Source organism: Trichinella spiralis (assembly GCF_000181795.1).
Source record: "Trichinella spiralis strain ISS 195 chromosome Unknown Scfld4, whole genome shotgun sequence".
In the NCBI taxonomy this organism is placed as follows: domain Eukaryota; kingdom Metazoa; phylum Nematoda; class Enoplea; order Trichinellida; family Trichinellidae; genus Trichinella; species Trichinella spiralis.
Window position 1 is genome coordinate 2,180,075 of NW_003526943.1, and position 25,845 is coordinate 2,205,919.

The window sequence follows — 25,845 nt, forward strand, 5'->3', positions numbered from 1 at the left end:
GCTTTTCCCTGCTAGATATATATATATATATATATATATATATATATATATATATATATATATATATATATATATATATATATCAGCAACCTCTTCCTCGTTGTAATTTAGCTTGTTGTTTTCTTAAAACTGCCTCTGCTTGTTGTTTCAAATAAAAATAAAAATTCAAAAGTTGTTGCACTTTGAATGAATTCCATTAAATTACAGTCATCCGAAATGGTGAACTCTGGAGGAAGTGAAAAAGTAAATTTTCAACAAAACGTTTCCGGTAAATTTCCACAGACATCTTGTTCCAACGCCAGCGTGGCCACTTCCTTGCAAAATTCTTCGAACACAACGGCTGAGTACAGTAACGGTTCCATTGCTTCACCGAAGCCAACATGCGCTAATGATTCTTTCTCTGCTTTTCTTAACCTGTTGCTAATCAAAAAAAAAGCAAACGAAAAAACAGTTTGTTATATATATATATAATGGGAAAAAACGATAAAGAAGCAAGCTATTTTGCATAATTTACTATTTTGCACGATTACGCCGTCGCCAAGAAAGCGTTATTTCTTTGAAATTTGATGCCGTTGCAACCGGATTAACGTGGCGTTGATGGCTAGCAGAGGATGATTCGGCAATGTCGTCGGACGGCGACGATGCGGAATCACGATTCTGTCGTGCAGAAAGCATATCACGGGCGTATTGTAAACGAGTAGCCAGATGCTCGACTGAACCGAGTCGAGCTTGCAAATCAGTCGACAATTCTGAAAGAATCTGAAGAAAATATAATAATTAAACATACATATATAAATACAACACAATGATACAATGATCTTATTTTGTTCATTCAATCATGAAAACATATCTAAATGCATAATAAATTTGTGATAATTTTACAAAAGAGAATTGTATCCATGTTATTATAATATAAAACAGTGAAAAAAGAATATCGAAATTGAACAAAGCACATGCAATTGTAACTGCACGTTAATCTGCACAATACTGTGCATATATAATTAACAAACTGGAACTATAGAATTTTTTTAACCAATGAAATAACATTTATCATTCAATTCATTTAAAGAACAAGCTTTTATTGTGCATGTGCAGCGAGTGTATTGTGCGTGTTCATCTGAATTGTATTCGGTTCAATTTGCAAATGCAAACTCATTGAGATCAACTCACAGGAAAATAAAAGTTCAAATGCTGAAAGCAAACAAAACGTTCCCTATATAAGAAGATACAAATTTCTCCAACAAGCATGAGCATACTGGATAAGAATTCAAAAATGAAATTTCTACTTGGTATTTTTTTGGTCGCACTTTGCGTGTAAGATTTATTCTTTTTCAAATACTGATTATTATTAATCTGCTATAGAAATTTTCATTCCTTTTAAGGTTCGCCGAAACCCCACTCGACATGCTTGTAAATATGTTGTTATTTTACAAGTGGATAATAATTTTAATGTGATATACAATTTTTAAGGTGAACAATGAAGCAGGTCAAAGATGTGTAAAAGGACCGTGCAAAGCACAATGGCAGGCGTACGAAGAAGCCTGGAACAGCAACGACTACGCAGCAGCTAAAACTGCTTCTAAAGCATTTAATGACTGCTTCGTCGGTTGCAGATTTGGAAACCAGAATAGGAATGGTTAAGAAGATATTTCAAATTTAAGAAATTATTTGTCACACATTAGATTAGTATTATATAAGAAGAAGCTATATATTATTACTGGGAAATGGGAAAAGTGAAATAAAAATTGAATAATATTAAAATTTTGTTTTTCTTATAAAAAAATTCTAACCTGACTGAGCGAACGTGTCGATGGTTGGAACATTGACCACGTTGAAAGCAGCAACGAAGTGATCAAAGGCTGCGGATAGCATGCCAAACGTGACAAAACGCCAGTAAGCAGAAGATTTTCAAATAAACTGTTGTCAAGCATTGATCGTAAGCGATTGAAAAGCAATTCAAGAAACGGTCCTGCAAATGCAAATCTGTAAATCAACAAACAAGTAGCAAATTAAATAATAATTGTACCCAAAGTGGGCTTTTCCGAATTTCCAAGCATCGTCGCTTCGGTCAAATCCACTTCAATCGCAGAATCGGTGAGTAGAAATGCCCAACTGCTGCTATTTTGGTCTTCAACTTCGCTTCGTTTGGTCAGTTGGCCCACCTCCACACGCGGTTTCTGCTGCTTCTGCTGGCCAGATGTTGACGAACTGGACGACGCCCAAGGCAAAAGAAGCTTGTCGTACATGTAACCGACGTAGTTGACCGCGTCGTGGATATCGTTGATCGGCTGTTGTTGAAATTCGACCTCTCGTAGCAGATTTTGGAATTTTTCCAAATCGGTGGCCAGTGACCAGTCGACCGTGTTTCCAAGCGAAGATTTCACTTCAGAGTCAGTCGGAAATGTGCGAGCCACCGCCCCAACATCCTCTTCGACGCCACTTCTGCTCGACAACTGTCCGTCAACGTAAGTGAGCTGGAGAAACGACGACGGTACAGTACTCGACTGATACAAATTCAAAAATGTCTCCGATTCGAACGAGACTAATTTTCTTGAATGAAAATTGTTCTCCAATTCCAAAACATCTGAAAATTCCTAAAATCAAATTATTATTCATTTATTGAAAAAAACAAAAACATATTGAAAAATAAAATCTCAATCAACATCGCCTTTGCTACCTCCAAATCAGTGTGCGCACCACTGACGGCTAAATCTAAAGCGCTGAGCGCGTGACGACGCTTTTCCGGTGTTGACGGACTGGCAGGCTTTTTCTTAGTTAAATAAGCTTTCGACCTGGAACGTCTGTAAGCGCAGTTTCGACTCAAAAGCTCGGCTTGGCAATCCGACCGAAGACTGCTTGCATTTCCTGTACTTCGAGCGGATTCCAAACATGCCGTTGGCAAACATTCATCTGCTGACCACTGCTGCCGTTGGTCACTATGCGTTGTCGCCTCTTTTGAGCATTCCGTACCATCGTACTTGTATTTCCAGCTTTTACAAGACAAACGGCATCTTCCTACTCGAATTCTGGCACTGCGCATATAGTCCATCAAGCCGTATTTCAATTCGGTAAAACAACAACCTGGTGATGTTTCTTCTTCTTCCATAAAAGTCTCTTCAGTAGTACTGTTACTATTGTCTAAGAGGTAATGCAAAATCTATTAACTTGAAATAATTTCATCTGAGAAAAAAGAAAAAAAAGCTAAACAGTTCAACAAAATAAATTTTATAATTGAAATAACAAACCATACTCCAATTTCCGTCCGGGATGTTCACTTGGCAATCTCTGAATGGCACATAGTTGAGAAAAACATCAAAACTGCACTTCAACATGTGGTTGTTTCTCAAATGCTGCGTTTGATCGGCCAAAATATGATCGCAGGGAATCAAATATCTACAAAACAATATTCAAGTGTTATTTCTGGTTGTAAATTGAACAAATTTACTTGAAAATCAACTGGAACATCAGCTTTTCAGAATTCAATTCCAACACTGTTTCAAAAAAGGCCAAGCATACCCGAATCAACTACAACACAGAAGAAGATGAAAGAAGAAGGAAAATAATATTTCTCCTCAATCGTTAATAATTCAAATTTCAAATGTTCACCTTTGCATGATTTTCCATTTTCTGAACCAGCAGTTCCAATATTGACACACTGTCGACACTTTTGAGCAACAGAAATCGAATGAGAGCATTGCGAAGTGGCTGCTCGGCCATGGAACGAAATATCAATTCCGTATAAGCCACAACAGCTTCCAAATCGTCCACGTTGCTCTGAAATTGGATATTTAAATTAGCAATTGAAAACGACCATCACTGACGAGTAAAATTACTTCCAACAATGCTGGTTTCAACACTGAAAGCAGAAACCCGTTATAAATATACGTAACAAGTGCTGATACAACGCGAGCATGAGAAGCCTAAATTTGAAATTTTTCACTTACATTTCACTGTCATTTGATTAAGATTAGTTATAGAAAAACAATACCACTTAACTGCTATGCAGAAACTTTACAAGCAATAATGTTCATTAAAATAAAGTATAAAAGAATGCCAAAACAGTTTAAAATCAGAATACCAAGCAAATAACAATCAAAACTGAAGAATTAAAAATGTAAAACTTTTCTGGTCTGCTTTTTCATTGCACAAAAGCAATTATTCATTATCAATAAATCTCTTCAAACAGATTACAAAAAAGATTCAATTAATCATAGTGTATTAAAAAACCAAAACGAATTATACGTTAAATTTTTAAATAAATGCAATGGCAACATTTGCTCACTTGAACGACCGCATTGACAAATTCAAGCGCATTGCGAAATGACATCAGTTCAGGCGAATGCATCAAATCAACGTTGGTCACTCGGCACCAGTCTTCGTACTGATTCGCATAATGCAGACGTCTCGGAAGTGAAGAATATACGGCCGCTAATCCGGATGCCAGAACCTGAATAGTAAGAAAATGTTTTTTATGAATAAAAGCATAAGCTCAATGAATTGCAGTCGCATATTCAAATGGACATTACAGGACAAAAATTGGTCTCCGTGGCCATGAATTCGGCCGCTTGATCAAGATGGCAAGAAACAGACAGAACGAGCAAAAGTGCATCCCTGACGAGTTGTTCAATGTGGCCTCCGTAATACAGAAATGGCACCAAAAGGGTGAAAATGAGAAATTTCGCCGGGGCACCGCTTCCGCTTGGATCGTTGCTGAAAAAGAATTCCATCATCGTCGACTCTTCTTTTTCAGCAATTTTCGTACAAATCTGGTGAAGCAAAAAAACAAGCGGTTCTTTGACATCATTCAAAAGGCAATCTTCATTTCCGTCCAGTTCTTCCAAAACGGAAAGCAACGGCAAAAGCATCGGCTTATGCACAATCACACACGGGGTTGTTTGGCTAATGATCATCTCGTACAATTTGAATATCTGCCCCAATGCGGAAACCTTCAAAATTCCTTTGCAGCTTGTTGCCCAGCAAACAACCAAATGAAATATGCACTCGTTGAACGCATATTCCATAATTGGTCCGATTGTCAATTCCTCGTATTCGTTGGCCTCGTTCACCAACAAAGTGACAATATATTCAAGGTGACGAAATACAATTGTCTGGTGCTCTTCGTCTGGATACGATGACAGCAATGCATTGTGAACCTGATTCCAATGCGACTGGAAAACATCAAAACGTGCAGCTGCATCAGTTGAATAATCCATTGCTGAGACAGACTTTGAAGAAACAGCCATGCTTATTTTGCTCTTCAGCCAGTGCATAATTCAACCATAAATCTGCCTTTTGGATAGTACGTTAACCTATTAGCTGTTTTCTGCTGGGATAAAACTGCCACATGTGATACAAACAATCTGCAACACTGTCAAATAAAGCATACATTACCGTAATTTAAAAATACTATCAAGTAAAAAAATTACAGTAAACTTACCAGGTAGTATGTTTTTGTTTTGCTCTAGTGGCAAATAGTGCTTTTTCAGTTTTTGCGTTGAAGTGTTCCAATTGAAATATCAAAGTTTTTATGTTTACAATATGACTTTTGTTGTGATTAAATGCGACATTACAGCTCTTGTTTTACTACATTATTCATTTTTTTCCCTAGCTAAGGCTGGCGCAGTTTTTTCTGTACTGTTGAATGAAAGAATTTAAATATGCATATTTATCGTAAGCTTTCGATTTATCGCAGTTCTGAATGCTTTGCTCGACTGAATTTTTTTGAAGTACTGTTTTGTATTATATATGTATACGACTACTTATGAAGTGCTGTATAAGTTGTAACAAGCAATTAAGCATGATTAGAAGATAAACTTGTTTATGGTTGCTCTTTATGATTGCGTTGCAGATTGTTTTATAATTGCTATTGAACTTTAGAATACGAAAACAACAAGAGATGGCAGACGAAGCGTTATTACAGAAACTGGTAAGCTGCACAGTTCATAATTTTTGTCAATGTTATTTTTATCTTTTATCTTAAATAAGAGAACATTTATTACAGATCAGTTTTTTCTGAAAAAAATGAACAAATAAATTCATTTTTCTTTTTTCATTACTAGACATTTACCAATATATTTGAAACACGTAGCATAGGTGATTTACAATAATTTTCTACAATAAATGATTTTCAGGAATTAATGTAAATTATTTCTTAAAAAACAGTTGTAGCATGTTTTATTAATGCAGTGTTTTGATCATGAAGACAATAATAATAATAATAATATAAATATTATTATATAAATATTATTATTATTATTATTATTATTAAAGATTTTTTTAAATCAACATTTCATATTTGTATTTGTTCAACGTGTTGAAAGTGGAATTTTCACTGTAGGAAAATGATGCGTCTTTACTTTTGGCAGAAGGTGAAAATTTGAAACGCCTTCAGTCAAATTTAGAAAGCTACGAAGAAGATCCAGAGTTGTGCAGTATGATTCAAACAAATCAACGACTTCGCTATCGCATCGACTTGTTGAAAACCGTAAATACAAGCAAGTTTGAATGGATAATTTTAAAATTGAAATATTATGTAGGCATTGTCGGAATTGACTTCTAACAAATGTGAAAAAGAGGCAAATTCTGACAGCAGTGTACTGCAATCGTTAAAGTTGATTTTTGCCAAAGCAGTGAATGATGCTTTTCCCAATGCGACAGAGTGTCCGATTATCATAACGGAAACTTCATCTGAAAAGCATGGCGATTACCAATTCAACAGCTGCATGGCAATAGCAAAATTTGTAAGCAGACATTTTAATATATTTTTTTAGTACGGCTAAAGTGAAACAACTAAACTATTATTGTATGCAGCTTTCCAACAGCCATTCAACAAAAATTTCACCGAGGAAAGTGGCCGAAGAAATTGTAAATGTATTGATGACAACTGTTCAATTGGAAAAGGAGAAATCGTTGATTGAGAAAGTAGACGCAAGCAAATAATACAATTTCTATATTCAATGAATTTGCTTGTTTGAATTTCAGATTGAGATTGCTGGTCCGGGTTTTCTTAATATATTTTTGAATTTCAACGCAGTGCATCAGCGCATTTTTGATATCTTTGTCAACGGTGTGAAGCCTCCTGTTCTGCCAGCTAAACGTGTTGTTGTTGATTTTTCTTCACCAAACATTGCTAAAGAGATGCACGTTGGACATTTGAGGTGATCTGATTTGAATTGGTGAAGAAAAACTGCCAATTTTGCAGGATGCTGCTTTTTATTGTGATGTTGTTTTAATAATTGTTAATTTTTTTGAAGATCTACAATAATTGGTGATTGCATTTGTCGATTATTGGAATTTTGCGGTTTTGATGTGTTGAGGTTGAATCACGTCGGCGATTGGGGCACACAGTTTGGTATGCTGATTGCTCACTTGAAGGATCGCTTTCCAAATTATCAGAACGAACCTCCGCATTTGGCGGATTTGCAATCTTTTTACAAGGTTTATTTGATATTTTGTTTTTTATTTTGGTTTACTGTTTTACATTAAGTTGTTAATAAAATATTAGGAATCGAAAGTTCGATTTGATGCTGATGAAGAATTTAAAAGTCGAGCATTGAAGGAGGTTGTGAAATTGCAAGCTCACGAGCCTGAGCAAATCAAAGCTTGGACACTTATTTGTCAACTATCTAGACATGGTAATTGTCGAAGATTATTGTCATTATCATTATTAATTTTATTTTTAATTTCAGATTTTCAGCGAATTTATGACAAGTTGGACGTGAAATTGGTTGAAAGAGGTGAATCGTTTTATCAAGATAGAATGGAAAGCGTTGTTTCAGAACTTGATGAAAAAGGCACGAAATTTTACAATTGATTTTAATTTTCTGCCTTTATTGTCGCGTTGTTAAGGTTTACTGGAAATAGATGAAGGTCGAAAAATTGTTTTTCCCGAAGGTTGTTCAACACCGTTGACAATTGTCAAATCAGACGGTGGCTATACATACGATACTTCGGATCTTGCTGCTCTTAAGCATCGTCTTTTCGAGGAAAAAGCTGACTGGGTTCTCTATGTCGTCGATGCTGGTCAAGTAAATTGAATGTGCAAAAATGCACAATAAATTAAAATTTAATCTCTGTTTATTTTTAGGGATTGCATTTTCAGCAGATATTTACTGTTGGCAAACAGCTGGGCTGGTGGAATGAAAATTCACATAGAGTTCAGCACATCGCTTTTGGTCTTGTTCTAGGCGAAGACAAGTAATCTATTTTTGCAAATTGGATTGTTCTTTATTTTTTGTTTGTGTTAATTATTTTAAATATTAAAAATTTATGTTTAGAAGAAAATTTCGTACTCGATCTGGTGAAACTGTCAAATTGAGTGATTTGCTTGAAGAAGGTATGCGAAGGTCAGCAGCGACGTTGAAGGAAAAACAACGTGATCAGGTATGTATATTGTATATTGATATGTGTTGTTTGTTTTGTTGCTAATATTTTCGGTTGAGGTTCTTTCTCCAAAAGAATTGGATATTGCGCAACGATCCGTCGCTTATGGTTGCATCAAGTATGCAGATTTGTCTCACAATCGTAAAAATGATTATGTTTTCAGTTTCGACAAAGTAATTGAACGTTTATTGTTGTAATAATTTTGTAAAATGTCAATTGCTTGTTTGAAGATGCTAGAAGATAAGGGCAACACGGCGGTTTATCTGTTGTATGCTTATTCAAGGATGAGGTATGAACTACTTGCAGAAGACTTATTGGACGAACTGTAGAATTGAACTAGAAATTTTTGTTGCAGATCAATTTCAAGGAATGCGAATGTTTCGAGAGAAAATTTGCAAGAGAAAATACATTGCGGAGAGATTTCTTTTGATCATCCTAAAGAGTTGAAATTGATGAAGATGATCATCAAATTTCCTGACATTATGTCTCACGTGGTGGAGAACTTTCTCCCCAATCTTATCTGTGACTACATATACAACCTTGCTACTGTATTTACCGAATTTTACGACGAATGTTACTGTATTGAAAAAGACCCTGCTACAGGTCTGTTGTTGAAATGGCAATATATTGATGTTAATTGATGCTGAATTTCAGGTGCTTTGGTGAAAATCAACTACAATCGTCTGATATTATGCGAAGTGACCGCTGATGTGATTGGGACGAGTTTTCACATTTTAGGAATAGCACCTGCAGAAAGAATGTGACGCCTCTGCAACGCTTGCACATTGTTTGCGGTGTAAAAATGAGGAAAAAGTTTTCTGACATGAAAAAACTGAAATAAGAAATTTAAATTTAAAAAATTAAATGCAATAATGTAAAAATGGTAAATTATGTAAAACGAAATTGCATAGTATTAAAAAATCATTTCAAATCGGGCAAAAATTATTCGATGATTAATAATATTTGAATTTGAAGAAAAAAATTATTCAATTTATAAAAATGGGTTAGTAGAATGTGATTTCTTAATGCAAATAAGATATGAACAAAATTTTGTCAGTTGTTTTTTGTGGAAAATGTTTTGCAAAGAATTGTACGTTTGACTCTTTTTTTTACAGTAAACTTGAAAAGAGTTTTTTGCTGCATTGAAATTGCATTGCAATTGTTTTGTGGAGGTAAATGTGCAAATCGTAATTATTGTCGTTTGAATGCAGTTTAAAGTTTATAATTTATTTGTGGAAATTTGACACAAATTGCAAATTATCGAATAAATAGTATGCTTATTTATTTATATTTTTGAGAAAATGAAAATGAATGAATTGGCAGTTAATTGATGAGTTTTCAAGTAAAGTTGCAAAATAGCTATGTTGAGACTTTTATTTGAAATCAAAGTTAGCCTTGTGCAACAACATTGCGTCGATCAGTTGTTGTTGTGCAAATTATTCACGTTGTGTGCATTTGCAGATTGTCTACTTTTAGCTGTTGTGGTTTTCGAACGGAAAAATGCAAACCGCTGGTAAACGGAACGTTGGTTCCGAATTGGACCGTCACCTGAGCGAATGGATCCCGGCCGAGGATATGACGCCGTTCAAGACCGCCTTTTACACCGTAGCTTTGTTCACCTTTTTGGTAGTTGTGTTTTCGCTGTTGGGTTCGGTATGCTGCTTGCTGGCTTCGTTTGCGCAGCCGATCCTTTGGGCGGTGCTTTTCGGCACCGTATTGTTTCCTTTGAAAAAGTCCCTTGCCAACGCGTTGGAATGTTGGTTGGACGAAATCCATAACACTCAGACACCATTTGCGGTTGGCTTGTTGGTGCTTCCTTGGCGACTTGCGGAGTTCAGCATTAGCAGTCTGGTGGCTCGTGTGGCGCGCAAATCGAACATCTTGTCGGTCGTTATTTATGTCTTGTTGTGGAGTGTATCCAGAAATGGACCGTTGTTGCCACTTTTCAGACGTCTGTGGAACTTTCTGGACGGCTTGTTGTTGTTCGGCTTTAACTGGTTTGTAAGTATACTGTTGTCTTCTTTAAGTGAACATATTCTATTTCACGGTAATTGGGTTAGTTTTACCAAAAAATATTTCAAATGCATATTGCATTTCATTTTTAATGTTCTCATGCAAATGTTTTCACTGTTAAAGAAACAATTGTTAATTCATTTAATAGGCAGTGTTGATAATAAATAAAAAAGTATATTTGGTACATACGTGTAGTGTAATTTAATGATAATATTAATAGAAGTATTGTTTATATGGTTTTAGAATCAGGTAGAGTGTGTTTAAGGATAATTGTAAAAAAACAACAAAAATATTTATTTACTACATTCATCTTTTTTCTTATAGTATATCACCTTGTCGCTGGTGTATTTTATTGTTATATGTGTTGTGGTGGATATGAAGAAAAAAGAGCCGAACAAATATTTTATTCGTGCTTTGTCTGTGCCGGTGTGGTATTTGGTCATTTGCATTGGTTCAAACATTTTTGGAAAGTATCGCGTGTTGGGTGCGTTGGCATTTGTTACTTTTATAGTTTGCGTGGCGTTGGATGTGTTCAAAGATACTGAAAGTATATTATTCGTTCAGCTTTGTATTTGTTATTATTAATTATTAATTATGATTTTTTTTCAAGAACCTCAAACAGAAAAAGATTTTGAAATGTCACATTTTGATTATTTGGAACGAATCATCGGCGCCGCTTTATTGTTATTTATTCTTAAGCACAATTACATGTTCGCTTTGGTGGGAGTGTTGCTCACGCTTGCGTCGATGAGAAAAATTTGTAAAACGAAAGAAAACTATTTATTATTAAAAAATGAATAATTTTATGTGTATTTGTTTTTCAGGTCAGTATTTTGACGGTTGGAAGACTTTGGTGGATTTTATATTGCATATTTATTGGAAATTTCACGATAATTTCAGTCCAGTGTTGCACATTTGGTTTCCACATCAGATGCGAGACTTTTTTAATCTTTGTTTTTTTGGTAGCCCAAATGTAAGTTTTCATAGCTCTTTTTTAAAATATTATTTATTTATTTATTTATTTAGTATCTTTCCAAGTTGCGCAGCTGTTCGAGCATTTTATCAACTGTAACTGTTATGGTGGTCATGATGGCTGCGCTTATTCTACTTTTGTTCTTTTTTATTGTTCAAGTGAAAACAATTTATTTTTTGTTTTATTACTTTTAATTAATTAATTAATTAATGTTCATTTTTTCAGATTGGTGATGAAAGTGCCAGTTTGGCCATGCTGTCATTTGATCTTCTCAATCGCACTTGGACCAGTGGAAATCATTTGCCAGTATTCGTTGAAAATGCATTATCTTCACACGACCGTCAAGCGTTCATTGAAGACGGCTATTTGAAAGCTCGATCATGGTTGGGCAGTAAGGCGAGAAGCTTGCTGCAGAATGACGACGACAATTGTGAAAAAGCACAAATGCTCGAAAATCAACTCTTGCTTATATTGGACAATATATACGACATGTGGAAATCGACCAACCGATCCAATCTTGGCGACCAGTCGACCCTGACGACGGTTTGGGTGCATCTCCATACGGACAATTTTGGCGCGCTCAGCAGCGGATTGATTCATTATTTGCGAGCTAATTTTGCCATCGTTTCTTCGGTCAGTTGATTAAATTGATTGCAATGTCATTTCAAAATTGACACAATGTGTGCAATTTGTGACAGATTTTGGAAGTGGCATGGAATTTTTTATTGCTCAATTTGAATGCTGTAATAACTTTGGCTGTACCGTTGCTTGGAGAAATTTTCACCTTTGGTTTCAGCTTGTTCAACATGCTTTTACAGTTTGTACGTCTCGTTATTATGTTGTCATTATGAATTGTCGAATTGTATTCTTAATTTTTGTTCAGATTATGTTCTTGACGACACTTTTTTATTTGCTTGAATGCAGCAGAGATGTTTGGAAGCCGGTGGAAATGCTTGCTGGTTTTGTACCATTTTTGTCTACTCCAAAAGGAGGAGAAAGCGTTTTCTTTGTAGCTTTCCAACGTTCCGTCAGGTAGATGGGGGGGGGTGGTGAACATTATAGAATTAAAGCTATATTTATCATTTCATCTGAATGATGATGATAAATTGATAAAAATTAGAAAACAACATTTATTTTTTTTAATTTAATTGTAGAAGTGTATTTGTAATTTCTTTCAAAATGTCCACATTTTATGGTCTATACACGTGGCTGATGTATTCACTTTTTGGTTTGAGTATGACCGTATTACCATCAGGTAGGTAGTGTAGAAATTCAAATGTGATTATAGCCAGGATATTTATTATATTATTTTTCTACATTTCAGTGATCGCATCGTTGCTTGCTGCAGTTCCGGTCGTTCCGCCGTCGATTGCTTGCTTTCCAGGTTGCTTGGAGCTGTGGTTGGCGAATGGTGAAAGCACGCTGGCCGTGCTTTTCTTGATTTGCAGCTTCGCGCCGTCGATGTTCGTCGACGCCGCCCTTTACACTGAATTGAAGCAAGAGATGGAAATAATTAATCGATTAATTAATTAATTAATTAATTTCATTTTTCAGCGAAAGTCATCCATTTTTGACGGCGTTATCAGTTTGTGGAGGCGTTTATTGGTTGGGCTTGCAAGGCGCGATCATTGGTCCAGTATTGTTGTGTTGCTTTCTGTTCGTCACTGTGCTGTACCGTTCGGTTGGAAAATCCTTCTCCGACTCGTCGTCGACCATTCATTGGGGGGTTGTCGAGAAAGAATAAGAATAAGATATTGCTAATTTAGTAGAAATTTAAAATGAATTTTTTTTAAAAAAAAGTATTTATTTATTCAGTTGCTTATTATTAATAAATCAGAAATGAAAGAGAAAGAAACCGCACTGCTACTGAGACTTGTGAAAAAAATCATCGCAACAGTGGAAGAAGAAAAAATAATAAGGGGACGGGGGAGGGAAGGGGAAGACAAAGAAACAGAAAGAAGAAGAAGAACATAACATTTTACAAATATTGTTTTATAATTTAATAAATATCCGGACAATCAGACCAGTCTTGTCGACTTTTGTGTTCCCAGTATTTTCCATTGAAGCTGTGTATAATGTTACCAGTCCAAGGATCTTTGTGCTTTGTAAACCACACCGGTTCATAACTTTTGTACTCACGTCCTGACCAAAGAAACACAACTACTACTATTACTACTGTACTGACTTCGTTTCGGCGAAAAACTTACCCTCGGATATGGCTTGTTCAGCTTCAATTTCACGCTGCTTACGCGAGGCTCGTTGCTTCTCTTCCAATCGAATTTTCTCCACGTTGGCGTCGTCAAAATTCCCCTGCTCCATCAACCGTTGGTCGGGTCGATTTCTCGAATCGGTCGGTGCCACACCTTCTTCTTCTTCGTTCAATTGGACCGCGAACAAAGTGAAATTGTAAAACGTTTCCGCACCAGGTCTGGAAAAATTAGAAAGTTTTGAAAATTGGCGCTCTGGAAAAATTGTCCTCACAATGGTGGATTGCGTTTCCAAAGCAATTTCGGCGGCATCGTCTCGTAAACAGGCTTGTCAGTTGACGAATGCTTCTCCGACTGACCAATCACTTTTGCACATTCCATGTGATCATCCCAGGTTCCTTTCAAAACCCAATAAACGACACCGTCTTTATCAGTCACCACGCCAGTCACCTGAAAAATAATAATATTTATAAAACAAAAAAGTTTATGAAAAAATTTTCTCACTTTTCTCGGCGTATCTTTTGAAAAATAAGAATACGGAATGTACTTCAAGTGACATTTAACACCGTGCTTTTTCTCTTCAATTGTCATATCACCGTAATTGTCGATCCACAACTTGCCGACAATAATATTGTGCACCACTGTCGTCACTTTGCGCCAAATGTAATAATTTCCAGATCTAAAATTTGAACAATTCACGAATAAACACAAATAAACAAGTAAACAAACAGAAACCAACTCCAAAAATTCCAAATGCGAATAGCCAAGTGGAACGATGGATAAATATTTGCCACGAAACTTGGACGACATTGTAAATTCTTGCCAAAGTTTCCAACGCTGGCTTTCGGCATGCAAAGCAGCCGCCGGGGGATGATGGCTAACCTTGAATAAAGTCGAATTAATTTTTAAGAGAACAAACAAAAAAGTTTCAAATCTGCTGGTTACTTGTTCGCACAAAGATCTCCAGCCCAAATCGTCAGTGCGATCCCATTCGTATGTTTCGCCAAGCAGTGGATTGAACGGCTTTCCGGTACGATTTGTGGTCGTCGAATAAGATGATACGGTGAACGCGGCCACGTAGCACATCTGCTCGTAAACGTCGCCGCATTGGGCTGCTTGGTCGACAATGCTCGAATATTCCAAATCTTCTGTCAAGCGTTGCAACATCGACAACGGTTCGTTGGTGTTCACCTGAAATTTGAAACCAAACCATCATCACACTACAAATACAACAACAAGCAGACTTGCAAGCTTGAAGCATTGCAAAGCTGAAAAGGCGAAAGTGAGATAATTAATAATAATAATTACCGGCATTGGAATTTTCGACAACTCTTTGCCAATACAATTCTTCATTATGCTCCACAAGTTGAGAGGCACGTTTGGCTTCGGTGGTATGCGCTGGCGTCTTTGGGATAATGCTTCTTTCGCCTTCGGTTTGGAAAATTCCACATCCTGAAAAATGAAATGACAAAATTCAACCACAAAGCTTATATATATATATATATATATATAAAACATTATATAATAAAATGATTTGGAAAAGGAAAGAAAAAAAGATCAATATTCTTTGTTATCATTTTTATATGAATGCATCCAAATGAAAAAAAACGTACCAACCACCTTTGAAACTTAATCAATTTCAACAATAAACATGCACTATTGCCAGGTGAATAGAGAAATATTATTTTCTTGATAATATTCAATTCAATATCATCGCTTTAAAATTGTAAAGTGCCAAACGCAACAAAAAGCATTGAAAAAGATCGTCAAATGATACAAATGCATTTTATGATGCACAATAACAAAGAGAAAACTAAAAAAAATAGAAATCATTATCAAGGAAATTTGATAAGTTTTAACAGCGAAGAATTATTATTTTTTTTAAAACATTCAGTATACATGCATATATATTTATAACAAGTGCTTGCTGCTCAATGTAGAATTCTATACGTACGTTTTGAAAAAAATAAACTGCAATTTCTTGCGAAACAATAAAATTCAAAAGTTGCGCTTTTAAATTCAATCTAATCAGTCGGCATTTTTACAATTATTATAATTTATCACAAATTGAAATATGAATCCCCAGAATAACTTACAGTAAAGCCTTGAGTTGACTGCCGTACAGCAAAATCATTAGTCTTGTTTCCCTGTTCTTCTTCTTTATTGCGAAACTTTAAGTTGTCAGAATTTTTTGAATATTCAAGATTACCTGAGCTAAATAAAAATTGTAACTTAATACATAAATTACACTATTATATAAGCAAATGAATACCACCTCTTCATCGTCGAATCTGCATCAGTATATTCTTCTTCGTTAAAATTTTCAACCGATGACAGTGCTTCTTCGGCATCATGATAAACATCCGATTCATCATCTGATATACCTGTTGCAATATGCAAAGATTAATTGCAAAAATATATCAAGAATAACAACAAATATCCGTAGAATACTTGTTTCAAAAGTAGCTGCACCTCCGTGATCTTTTGCTTCTTTCATCGCGGCACGTTCCAAGGCGGAAAGCTGACGCGCCAGCTGTTCCAGCTGTTCTTGCAAAGTGATACGCTGACGATGCTCGTGCTGCAACAGACGAATCCACTTGCAACCTTGCGACTGAGAATAATCGACGTACTCATGACAAGCCTGCAAGCATGATGAAAAAATTAAAAAACAAATATACAAACAAAACTTTCATCCATATTCTTTCACAAAGGTGGGGAGGGGGAGTAGAGGGGAAAGGGGAGGAAGAAAAAATGGACAAACAAACAAACAAACAAACAAATAATAGCAAAATATTTTATTATTTATACACGTACGTTGATCATCGCGTCGATGGTGATGCGAAACAGGGTGGCACGTTCGTGTATTGTGCGAACTTTGGCAGACAAATCGGCACCGTTGGAAATTTGCTCCACCTCGCTCAACGATTTCTGCAAACTTGAACCATGCTTGGCTGGATCAAAACAAAAACCAAAATTAACACATGAAAAATGAAAAGAAAAAGCACAATATATTTTTCAAATGCAAATTATAAGTGCAATGGAAAAGATTATTTTACAAAAATGCACCAAATAATCAACCGTATTGATAATATTTGATTGAAATTATATACAATGTTTATATTGAGAAAAAGAAAATTTCAGCATTTTCAAAAGAGCAAATGACGGTAAGTTGCCAACCATTGTGCATCGATATACTTATCGATTTCAAAATTATAATTTTAGCTGCAAACAAAATGAACATTTTTGCACATATTATTGATGAAATCCACTTCATTTAAACATAATGAAATTATATACACGTTGGTATATTATTTCACATCTAATAATGGAATAAAAAATTTACACTTCCCAACATGCAAAAAGATACTGCTTCTTGTTTAATTTGCATTCATAAACTATTTAAATATAGAATTGATCAAAATTGCCTTATAAGAAATATTCTCTTCTTTTCCGCTTTCATCATTCAAATATTTTTCCATTTAAAAGTTACATAAAAACAAAATGAAACATTTATACCATTATCGATTAAAATATCCTCCATATACAATTTACATCAAACTTAACATTGATTATTTTGACAAGAGTTCTTTAAGTGAAATTTTGTTCCTCAACTTTCTACAGCAGCAGTAGCGCATATACAGCTATATCATACAGCTGGCTTCCTCCTACGAGACACATTCACTTACCCAATAAAAAATTTGAAAAAAAACTGTTCATTCGTGGTCAAAATTAAATATCAAACGCGAAAACATAAAATGTGAAGAAAATTCAGCAAATTCGATTTCCGTTAATTCTCTTCTCTGACATAAATAACAAAATATAAAACTGACAGAATTACGTGGTAAAAAATACTTTTTTCTCCGTCTTCCCCAACTGCAAGTTAACTGAAGGAATTCAATGAAAAAAGTAACAACTGCCACATCCAAACTTAAATACCCTCTGAAACCAAAGCTTTACGCGATTCAAATTAAAATAGGAAATAGAAAAGATTTATATAAAATGAGATAATTATGCATCCAAAATGATGACTAAATTTTGAAAAATCAATTCATTTATCAACAAACGAATCGGTCACCCTAACAACGAAACCAATGATCAATTAAAAAAATCAGACGTTACAACTAATTTTTAAGATTAAACATAAGCAATTATTTCATAAAAGTCGTCATTAAAATTTTCAATTAAATAACAAAACAACTTATCTAAAATTACAATCTATATTATGCAGAAATCTCTTGCTAATGATAACTATGTAAAATATCAAATCAAATAGATTGAAAAAAACAACTACTACTTAGAATGAACTTCCGCATATTACAACATTACGTTAAAAACAAAATTTCCCTTCTCACTTATTATATCTTGACAAGTGAGCAAGTCGTCAAGTTTCGACTGCAACACACGCGTCATGCAATGCACTTCGTTCTTGTCAATCGAACCCAGCGCATTTTCCAATTTCATTTCTTCCTCTTCATCTGAAAATATGCATATAATTGGTTGAGTTAATTACAATTGGTATAAATAAATCACAACAATTATAATAAGCCCAAGTACCGGATTCTGCTTCACGAATAGCTCGCACACGGGCAAGTTCCAAAGCGGTTACCCATTTTTGCCTCTCAACTTCACTGGATGCTTTCAAATGAAAAGTTTGCGTTGTTGTGCCATTGCTGATGACAAAATTGCATGAATCTTCGGTATGTATGAACGCGCCCTGCAAGTTGATCGAACCACGACACGTTTGGCCAACTTCAAATTGATTTCTGCAAAACAAAGTTGAAAAACCGACAGTAAAATTGCTCTTCAACAATGCAATAAATTTAAAACAAAATACAACTTTTTATTGAAAATAAACGGAAAATGTACTCTTTCAATTAACTAACTCTCTTTTATAAAGTCAATCAACTTAATGGAAGACAGAAAATAAATCGTATTTTGTTCCATTTTAATAAATTACCACCCAACTATCACGTTGTGCTGCAATAAATTTATATACTCGGTGGCTTGAAATAAAATATACAACTTTTTTCTTCATTATAATTATAAGGAAAAACAAAAGTACGATATATGTTAACAATCATGAATATAAATATAAATATTCAAATAATAATAATATATACAATGCTGTTTCAACATATATTTCAAATTATGCGGATATTTCATGATGAAACATCTGAAAATAAAAGTAATCAACTGCCGGTTCTAAATGATATAACAGTTCTTAAAAATCACATTACGGTACTCTACAGTAGCATTACTGATGCATACAAATTCGTTGGATAAATGGAAACAAATGAGAGTAATTATACGTTTCTCAACAATATACATACACGTAGCACATAAATTCATATAAGTGGTGGTTCACATCGTTTAATGCAACAAGTCGACTTCTGGGTAAAAAAGAAATTCATAAGGGAGAAAATTTGCATATTTACAAAAAAGACCAAACTAACCCTGAAGTAAACATGTTTTTAATATTAACAGAACCATTTAAATAAACTGACGAAAATCGAAGTTGCTGAAGAAAATACTAACCTGTAATAAGATAGGGCTCCGTTGGATAGGACAAACCAACGTTTTTGATAGCCTTTTAAATAATTGGTCCATTTATTCAGCCATCCTTTCAACTCACAAGAAGATTTCAAATCGCCGGCTTCATCAGACGTTGGTGGCATCGTCACCGACGACGGACGTTTTGATTTAACCAATGTACAATTTGGTTTCTGCTAAAAAGAAGAAATCGGTATGAAGAACTGATATCAGCTTTCTGGACAGAATGTGCAACGTTGATTCGTTAAACGAAATACATTTCAATATAGCTAAAAAATCATTACTGCCATCATCTAAATTGGAGCGCGTATTACGTAATTGTGAAAACTCGCATTCCTCCAAAAATATATAAAAAAGCTTCTAATTTTAAAAACAAATAATTTTCAAGCAACGCTGTTTTTTATGTCTTCACTTCCTTCGTAAAAATCGTGAAAAACTAAACTGCAAACAAGCACCACAACATCAGTATTTTTAACAGCTGCAATAAATGCACCAATAATGGTAGAATTTGGTATTTACAAAAGAGAATGAGAATCATACTAATGTGCATTAAAATCAAAGCATGAAATTCTCGAATTCATAAATATGTTAAAGAAAACAGTAAATTGAAAATTAACAGTTCATAAGATATGGTATATTACCATTTAAGCAATAATTTCTTGTTCATTTGCAGACACCGCTGGTTTCAACAAAGAATCTAAAAAACACAACGCTGTGCACTTAGCAATTTCATATGATGTATTAATACATTACAAAGTAACCATAAAACAAGACGACCACGTACTACGATTGTAACGTAAATACAGAAATCATACAGTAAGCATAAAGGTACAAAACTATTTACAAGCCAGTTCTTTAATTTAGCAATTTAACAGCGTGTGAAAGTTTCTACAAGTTAGTTTTTAATATGCATACACAACAACAGTATAAAATATATGCATTTTATATATGAATTCCGTGAAAATAAAAATATTAAAATTGTATAAAAATATTCAATTCTAGAATAAAACTGTCAAGAACACTTAACATGCATCACAACAACAAAAAACAATGCCTTTTTATGTAGAATTCTAATAATTTTTATTGGCAAATGCACACATTTGAATTGAATTGAATTTTATATAGTTTACACAAACTTTCTGAAATATAAACTAAAATAAAAGTAAGTTCCATCAACAAAATTCAAAACAAAAGATGAAATATGAATGATTTTGACCTTTTTACTTTCCCACAGTTTCATGCAAATATGCAGAAGAATTACAAAATTAATTTTTGAAGCTTTTAGGATTTTTTTAAACTATGGAATTAATAAATATTTCAGTTTATTATTATATTACTGTTATGTATTTACTGTGGAGAATATTTAAAAAATTGCAGGTAAATATTGGTGTATCAAATGGATAACAAATTTGACTGAGAAAATAACAACATCACTTGTGGTTGCGCAAGTTTGCACATTCTGATATAATTTATGAATGCAGTTAATGAGGTGGTTTTAAGCAAAGAAGTCTATCATTTGACTAAAGTTAGAAGCCTGTTAAGCAAAAAATAAAACACACGTTAAGAAATTAAATATTTTACAAGTTGTATAATTTGTACTTGAAAATTAACAAATGTTATTTTACTGTAGCATTTTACTGTGTGTTTGTAGTTGTAAACAACTGTGGTTTTGTTGATTTCCGGTCGTAGGTGGACTTTGTAAAAACGTGGAAAAATAGAAATGGACCTTCTTCTAAATCCGCAGAAGGAAACGATCAACAAAGATTTAGCAAGTATCATCCCACTGCGGGAGTTGTGTGTTCAAAAGTTAGTCGATTCGCTTTCATCATTTGTTTATGCAAATGAAGAAGGTCTGCTGCAGCTGAGAGATGATATTTGTTTACCGTTGGGAGTATCTGAAATGGTTTTGAGTGCTTTGAAAAGAAAAATGTTGTTGAAAAAGAGACGTGTTACGCAATCCATAGTGAACATTATGTCTAATGCACAGGCAACTCCAGTGTTTTGTCTGGATTTGAGCAACAGCGATGTGGACAATTCTATGCTGCTGAGCATGTTGAGTTCTCGAAAGAATTTGCTTACAGCTTTGCGCATTTCAAACTGCATTAAACTTACTGAACTTCTTAATCCAGAGTTAGTGCGCAGCATGCGGCTGGAAAATTTGCAAATTTTGGACTTATCTTACTCGGCACAAATTTTTGTCGACTGGATTTTAAAGAATCACGGTACAAATAAATTGGCTGAAATGTTTTCTGATGACGATTCCATGCTGGTTGAAATGAATTCGAATGTTTTAAGTCCTCCAAGTTTTGCATCCGATGCTGAATCGTCTTCTGGAACTGAGAAATCTTTTGTGGGAACGCAACCATTGCCCTTATTGACGGAGGCCACGCCTAACGTGAAAGCGTTAATTTTTCACAACGATGGAAAATACGGAGTAAGTTTACTAATTGAAACTGAACGTAACTTATTATTTATAAAATTATTTCTTTAATTTCAGCCACCTAATTACATAGTCGACGATTTTATCAGTCAGTTGTTGAAACCACTTCCCCAACTGACTTATTTGGATTTGTCATACTGGTCGCAGTTGGGTGACTTATCTTGTTTAGTAGATTATTGTCAGTTGACAACTTTGATTCTGCACGGTGTGGGGCGCATCCAGCATGCTATTGATACAATTTGCAAGATGAAAACGCTCAGGTGTGAAGCTGGTTTCTTTTCTCGTCAGGCTGTGGTGTTGAATACTATTTATTTCACTTATTTAGATATTTGGATCTATCCCAGCACAACCGCTCTATTGGCGATTTTGTGAATCCCGTGACAACGTTAGACCGTATAATTCGTTCTTTACCCGAATTGACTGGGCTGGATATATCTGGAACAAATTTGGCGAGCAATCCGACTCAGCAGGATCTTCCAAGGGTGAAATAGTTTTTTTTTATAAACAGTTTTCATTAAGCAGTTATGTCAATTGTTTCATGCACAGTAGTTGATTGTAAAAATTGTAAATGTTTTATTTTATTTTTATTCTTCTCCTTCTTATTGTATTTATTTTTTTTTTGACCATGTTTTTGTTGACAATTACTAAAATTTGTTTACGTGTTTTTTTATTATTAATTTTATTGCCTATAGTATTTTGTTGTTGTTGTTGAAAGTTGAAGACGTAATTTTTTTTGACGTTTGAATTGTTTGGCTTACAATTTTAAATCTCTTTGAGGATGCATTATTTAGAAAGAAAAGTATTTTTTTGTTTTATGCCAAGTACAAAGTTTAAAATTTTAAAAAACCAGTTTCAAAGTCGAACACTTTTATTTATATTTGTTTTTATTATAGTGTGAACTGGACGATGACGATGAGGCGGAGCCTCATGAGTAAATTGCACAATTTGTCTGCTTGTTACTTTTGGTTTATTTATTTGGTCATTGATTTTCAGACATATTGAAACGGATATATTTGGCTTAAGGCATTTGAAACGCAAGCTGAAATTTCTTGGTCTGTTTTATACTCACGCGTCACATTACAGGCTTATACCAGCCGAAATAGTAAGTCATACTTTTTTGCATAAGAATATTATTATTATTTCATTGATAGAGTTTAGTGGGTTGCGTTATATTTTAGCAGGTTATATTTTAAATATTTTTTATTTTGATTTTTTCAGATTGCAGGCGAATTGACTGAATCACAAGTGTTCGTGACAATTGAGCACAACATTGGTCGGCCAATGCAGCTATTGGGCGCTTTGAACGAAGCTTATCAATTATACCGGTATGGAGATCCAAACAAAGCCAAAGAAGGCCTTGAATATATGGTTTGGGTGATGCGTCGGCACATGGCTAATTCAAGCATACAAATTGCCGCGAGTGCTTGTATATTTTATATACTGAGATTGGTGAAGTTGCCCGTTGCTGAACGTCAAGCTGTCATTGACATTTTGTTGACTGGTATGTGTTTATCTGTAGTTCGTGTTCTTTATTCTTTTATGCAGTAAATGAATTGCGGGTCTTTTTTTTAATATTCGAGAAAAGTAGATTTTGAGCAGTTTTTAAATATTTTTTCTTGGAAGTGTTTTTCATATATAGAAATAAATATTTCATTAAAATACAGTGAATGTTGATTTGAAAAGGACGAAGAAGTAAGCATAAATTTCAGAGTAGGTCGATATTTTAATTTAAATTTTAGTTATGGTTCAAATACTGTGATTTTCTTTAAGCAGATAAATAAGCATCTGTATTTGGTTTTGAAAATTTTTTTTTCACAGGCATGGAACAGCATTCTGAAATAACAATGATTCGAAATTGTTGCTTGTCACTGTGTCAGTTTGAAATTCCGCAAGACATGCACAATTCGTATATTCGTGCAATGCGTCTACTTTTGAACATGATGGAAAAGTTTGACGATTTCATGACCCAACGGATTGTTGTTCACGTCTTGAATACAATGGCTTGTCATGTTGAAGGCGAACAAAAATTGGCCGTTGGCGAATTGCATGCAGTTGAGGTATTTTCCGTTTTAATTTGCATTAATTAATTAATTAATTAATTTTTCATTTTGTTGCTCTAATTGTAATTTTTTGTTTTAGAAATTATTGGCACTGATATGTACTAAACTGCAGCTGGGTATATGTGATGAAGTGATGGAAGTTGCTTGGAGTTTTTTGTGGAATATCACCGGTAAGTAATTTTTCTTTTTTCTTGCTTTTATTTAAATTATATTATGTTAATTTATTTTTTAATTATGTTCAGATGAAACGCCAGCGAATTGCGAACGATTTTTAGCCGTTAACGGTATGGAAGTGTTTTACGCTTGCTCTGAGGTAAGTGTTGGTGTGTAGCAGCAGTTGAGGACTATTTCTGATTTATGCGTTATTGTATTTTCAGAAATTTGAAGGAAAGACAGAATTGGCACGCAACATGATGGGTCTATTGGTAAAAGGATGCGTTGAAAAAGTTTCCCTATTGTTTTGCATTCTCTCATTTTTTTGCCATATTTAGGGGAATGTTGCCGAAGTGAGCAGTCTTCGTGCAAGCCTTATGAACGCCAATTACATAGCTGTTTTTCTGTAAGCTTGCTTATTCACTCAAACGGGGTAACATCTTATTTCTTTGGGGGGTACATATCTTCTTGTATGTTTTAGGGATTTGTTGCGTTATTCGAATGAAGGAATCGAAATCAGTTATAACAGTGCAGGTTTTGTGATTGTTGTTGTTTTGGTGAATTTTAAATTTGAATTACAGTGTTTTTCTGTTCTTATTCTTAGGTGTGTTGGCACATCTTTTGAGTGATGGACCGGAGAAATGGTCAGTAGAAGGTACATCACAAGAATATGTATCACAAGAGATTATTAAGGTGGTTCGTCAGTGGCCATTAGATTCTCGGCGATACATTAATTACAGGTATACAGGAATATAATTATTATTTAATTTTTCGTCCGAAACAATTATATTATAATAAATTTTTGTTTGTTTATATTTAATTTACAACAATGTTTAGTAGATTTATTTTTGAAATTTCACATTTTTGGTACTACTTTAATATTGAATGCTTTTAAAAGTATAGTTTGTTTTACAATTTTTACCAGTTCTCAGTTTTGATCATTTCAAGATCTTTTGAACCGATTATTCGTTTACTTCGAGTCAGCGACAACCCTGCCGTGCATCTTTGGGCCGTTTGGGCACTGGCTAATTTGACGACAGTTAATGGTAAGTAAAGCTTTTATTTGAAAAATGTATCATTTCATTTTTGTAAAATTTTGTTTCAGGCAGAAAATATGTTGATTTTGTGATTCGTGAGCAAGCATTAGACTTAATTAAGAATATTGCTGACGATCCGAAATCATCGGCAGATTTAAAGCACTACGCAAGCGTTGTTTTATATAATGTAAAAAAGCACGTGGACAAAAGTGGACAAAATGCGGACGATTAATATTAATTAATTTAAAAAATTGTTCGCGAAGCACCTTTGTTATTTTTATTTGCAATCATATTTGTGTTTGAGGATGAAAATCGCCTTTCTTAACGTAAGAGGTAGCATTATTACCAGCGGGTACATCCTGCCAAACAGTCTGTAATGTACAGATACATTTGTGTTTTTTTTAATGTATATTTGCATCTTCATCTATTATTATTAAGAAACAAGACGATTTTTACGTTTTCCAAATCCACGTTACGTGTCATCGATGAAAACAGTCGCTTATATGTGGTAAATCGATGTTTACAGTTTGTTTAATGTTATTTGTAAAATATAATCTGCTCATGAATCAGTGTTTGCTTTGATGATTTTTTCTTAAGTTGATCTTCACATTCTTCTGCACGCATACGCATAAGCGGTTCATATTATTATTCCGTGCTCTGCATGTTGTGATCAGTCGGTCGGTCAGCTTTGCAAGTAGTTTCTGTCTGCGTTGACTGAACTGAATGAATAATGTTGTAAATGACGAACAGTACTAATTATGTGTACATGCCACGCAAGGCAAAAAAGGCACCATGTAGCATTTTCACAGCATTTGATTTTAAATTAATTGCACCACCACCCGCAACAATAATAACAATTTTCTTTCCTCGTTTGCTTCCTTTATTTTGTTTTTAATTATGATCATATTTTAATTATGAACATTCTTGCCAGAAATATCGAACTTATTCACTAAATTTTCACTGAATGAATGCGCAAGGTAGTTAGTTGTTCAGTTCACTAGCGGAAAAATATTGATTATTGAAAAGAAAA

The 25,845-nt window shown here is 34.3% G+C and overlaps 4 protein-coding genes across 4 annotated transcripts; 2 read left to right on the forward strand and 2 right to left on the reverse strand.

Annotated features, from left to right (window-relative positions):
- Window positions 1-251: 251 nt before the first annotated feature.
- Tsp_00565 (conserved hypothetical protein) lies at window positions 252-5,270 on the reverse strand. The gene is made up of 12 exons (XM_003376304.1): window positions 4,527-5,270; window positions 4,283-4,447; window positions 3,834-3,920; window positions 3,607-3,774; window positions 3,446-3,525; window positions 3,246-3,393; window positions 2,678-3,157; window positions 2,027-2,594; window positions 1,791-1,969; window positions 1,508-1,567; window positions 515-759; window positions 252-420 (listed from the first exon to the last, which is right to left on the reverse strand). The coding sequence occupies exons 1-12, from the start codon at window positions 5,268-5,270 to the stop codon at window positions 252-254; spliced, it is 3,093 nt and encodes a 1,030-aa protein (XP_003376352.1).
- A 626-nt stretch (window positions 5,271-5,896) lies between these two features.
- Window positions 5,897-12,783, forward strand: Tsp_00564 (arginyl-tRNA synthetase, cytoplasmic). Its single transcript, XM_003376305.1, has 19 exons — window positions 5,897-5,926; window positions 6,537-6,740; window positions 6,811-6,921; window positions 6,982-7,157; window positions 7,254-7,437; window positions 7,505-7,634; window positions 7,849-8,027; window positions 8,087-8,196; window positions 8,277-8,382; window positions 8,442-8,555; window positions 8,613-8,671; window positions 8,738-8,985; window positions 9,037-9,092; window positions 9,859-10,383; window positions 10,720-10,942; window positions 11,220-11,368; window positions 11,594-12,001; window positions 12,252-12,400; window positions 12,693-12,783. The coding sequence occupies exons 1-19, from the start codon at window positions 5,897-5,899 to the stop codon at window positions 12,781-12,783; spliced, it is 3,252 nt and encodes a 1,083-aa protein (XP_003376353.1).
- Window positions 12,784-13,540: 757 nt separating this feature from the next.
- Window positions 13,541-19,250, reverse strand: Tsp_00563 (oxysterol-binding protein 2). The gene is made up of 10 exons (XM_003376306.1): window positions 19,111-19,250; window positions 18,130-18,338; window positions 17,928-18,050; window positions 16,390-16,526; window positions 15,960-16,216; window positions 15,672-15,789; window positions 14,884-15,027; window positions 14,080-14,766; window positions 13,850-14,025; window positions 13,541-13,796 (listed from the first exon to the last, which is right to left on the reverse strand). The coding sequence occupies exons 1-10, from the start codon at window positions 19,248-19,250 to the stop codon at window positions 13,541-13,543; spliced, it is 2,247 nt and encodes a 748-aa protein (XP_003376354.1).
- Window positions 19,251-20,845: 1,595 nt separating this feature from the next.
- Window positions 20,846-25,304, forward strand: Tsp_00562 (Zyg eleven-related protein 1). Its single transcript, XM_003376307.1, has 15 exons — window positions 20,846-21,559; window positions 21,659-21,825; window positions 21,891-22,047; window positions 22,459-22,496; window positions 22,559-22,667; window positions 22,784-23,066; window positions 23,384-23,622; window positions 23,705-23,795; window positions 23,868-23,938; window positions 24,003-24,050; window positions 24,117-24,184; window positions 24,360-24,474; window positions 24,704-24,824; window positions 24,884-25,002; window positions 25,254-25,304. The coding sequence occupies exons 1-15, from the start codon at window positions 20,846-20,848 to the stop codon at window positions 25,302-25,304; spliced, it is 2,391 nt and encodes a 796-aa protein (XP_003376355.1).
- Window positions 25,305-25,845: the final 541 nt, after the last annotated feature.

Coding starts and splice junctions, on each gene's coding strand:
- Tsp_00562 (XM_003376307.1), top strand. CDS start 20,846: ATGGACCTTCTTCTAAATCCGCAGAAGGAAACGATCAACAAAGATTTA. Junction 24,185..24,359: donor AATTACATAGCTGTTTTTCT/GTAAGCTTGCTT, acceptor TTTGAATTACAG/TGTTTTTCTGTTCTTATTCT. Junction 24,475..24,703: donor CACAAGAGATTATTAAGGTG/GTTCGTCAGTGG, acceptor AATTTTTACCAG/TTCTCAGTTTTGATCATTTC.
- Tsp_00563 (XM_003376306.1), bottom strand. CDS start 19,250: ATGCCACCAACGTCTGATGAAGCCGGCGATTTGAAATCTTCTTGTGAG. Junction 18,339..19,110: donor GGAGCCCTATCTTATTACAG/GTTAGTATTTTC, acceptor TTTGTTTTGCAG/AAATCAATTTGAAGTTGGCC. Junction 14,026..14,079: donor CAAAAGATACGCCGAGAAAA/GTGAGAAAATTT, acceptor ATTATTTTTCAG/GTGACTGGCGTGGTGACTGA.
- Tsp_00564 (XM_003376305.1), top strand. CDS start 5,897: ATGGCAGACGAAGCGTTATTACAGAAACTG. Junction 6,741..6,810: donor GCATGGCAATAGCAAAATTT/GTAAGCAGACAT, acceptor TATTGTATGCAG/CTTTCCAACAGCCATTCAAC. Junction 9,093..9,858: donor TATGCGAAGTGACCGCTGAT/GTGATTGGGACG, acceptor GTCTACTTTTAG/CTGTTGTGGTTTTCGAACGG.
- Tsp_00565 (XM_003376304.1), bottom strand. CDS start 5,270: ATGCACTGGCTGAAGAGCAAAATAAGCATGGCTGTTTCTTCAAAGTCT. Junction 3,158..3,245: donor CGGACGGAAATTGGAGTATG/GTTTGTTATTTC, acceptor TCAAGTTAATAG/ATTTTGCATTACCTCTTAGA. Junction 760..1,507: donor CTGCCATTGTGCTTTGCACG/GTCCTTTTACAC, acceptor TATTTTCTTCAG/ATTCTTTCAGAATTGTCGAC.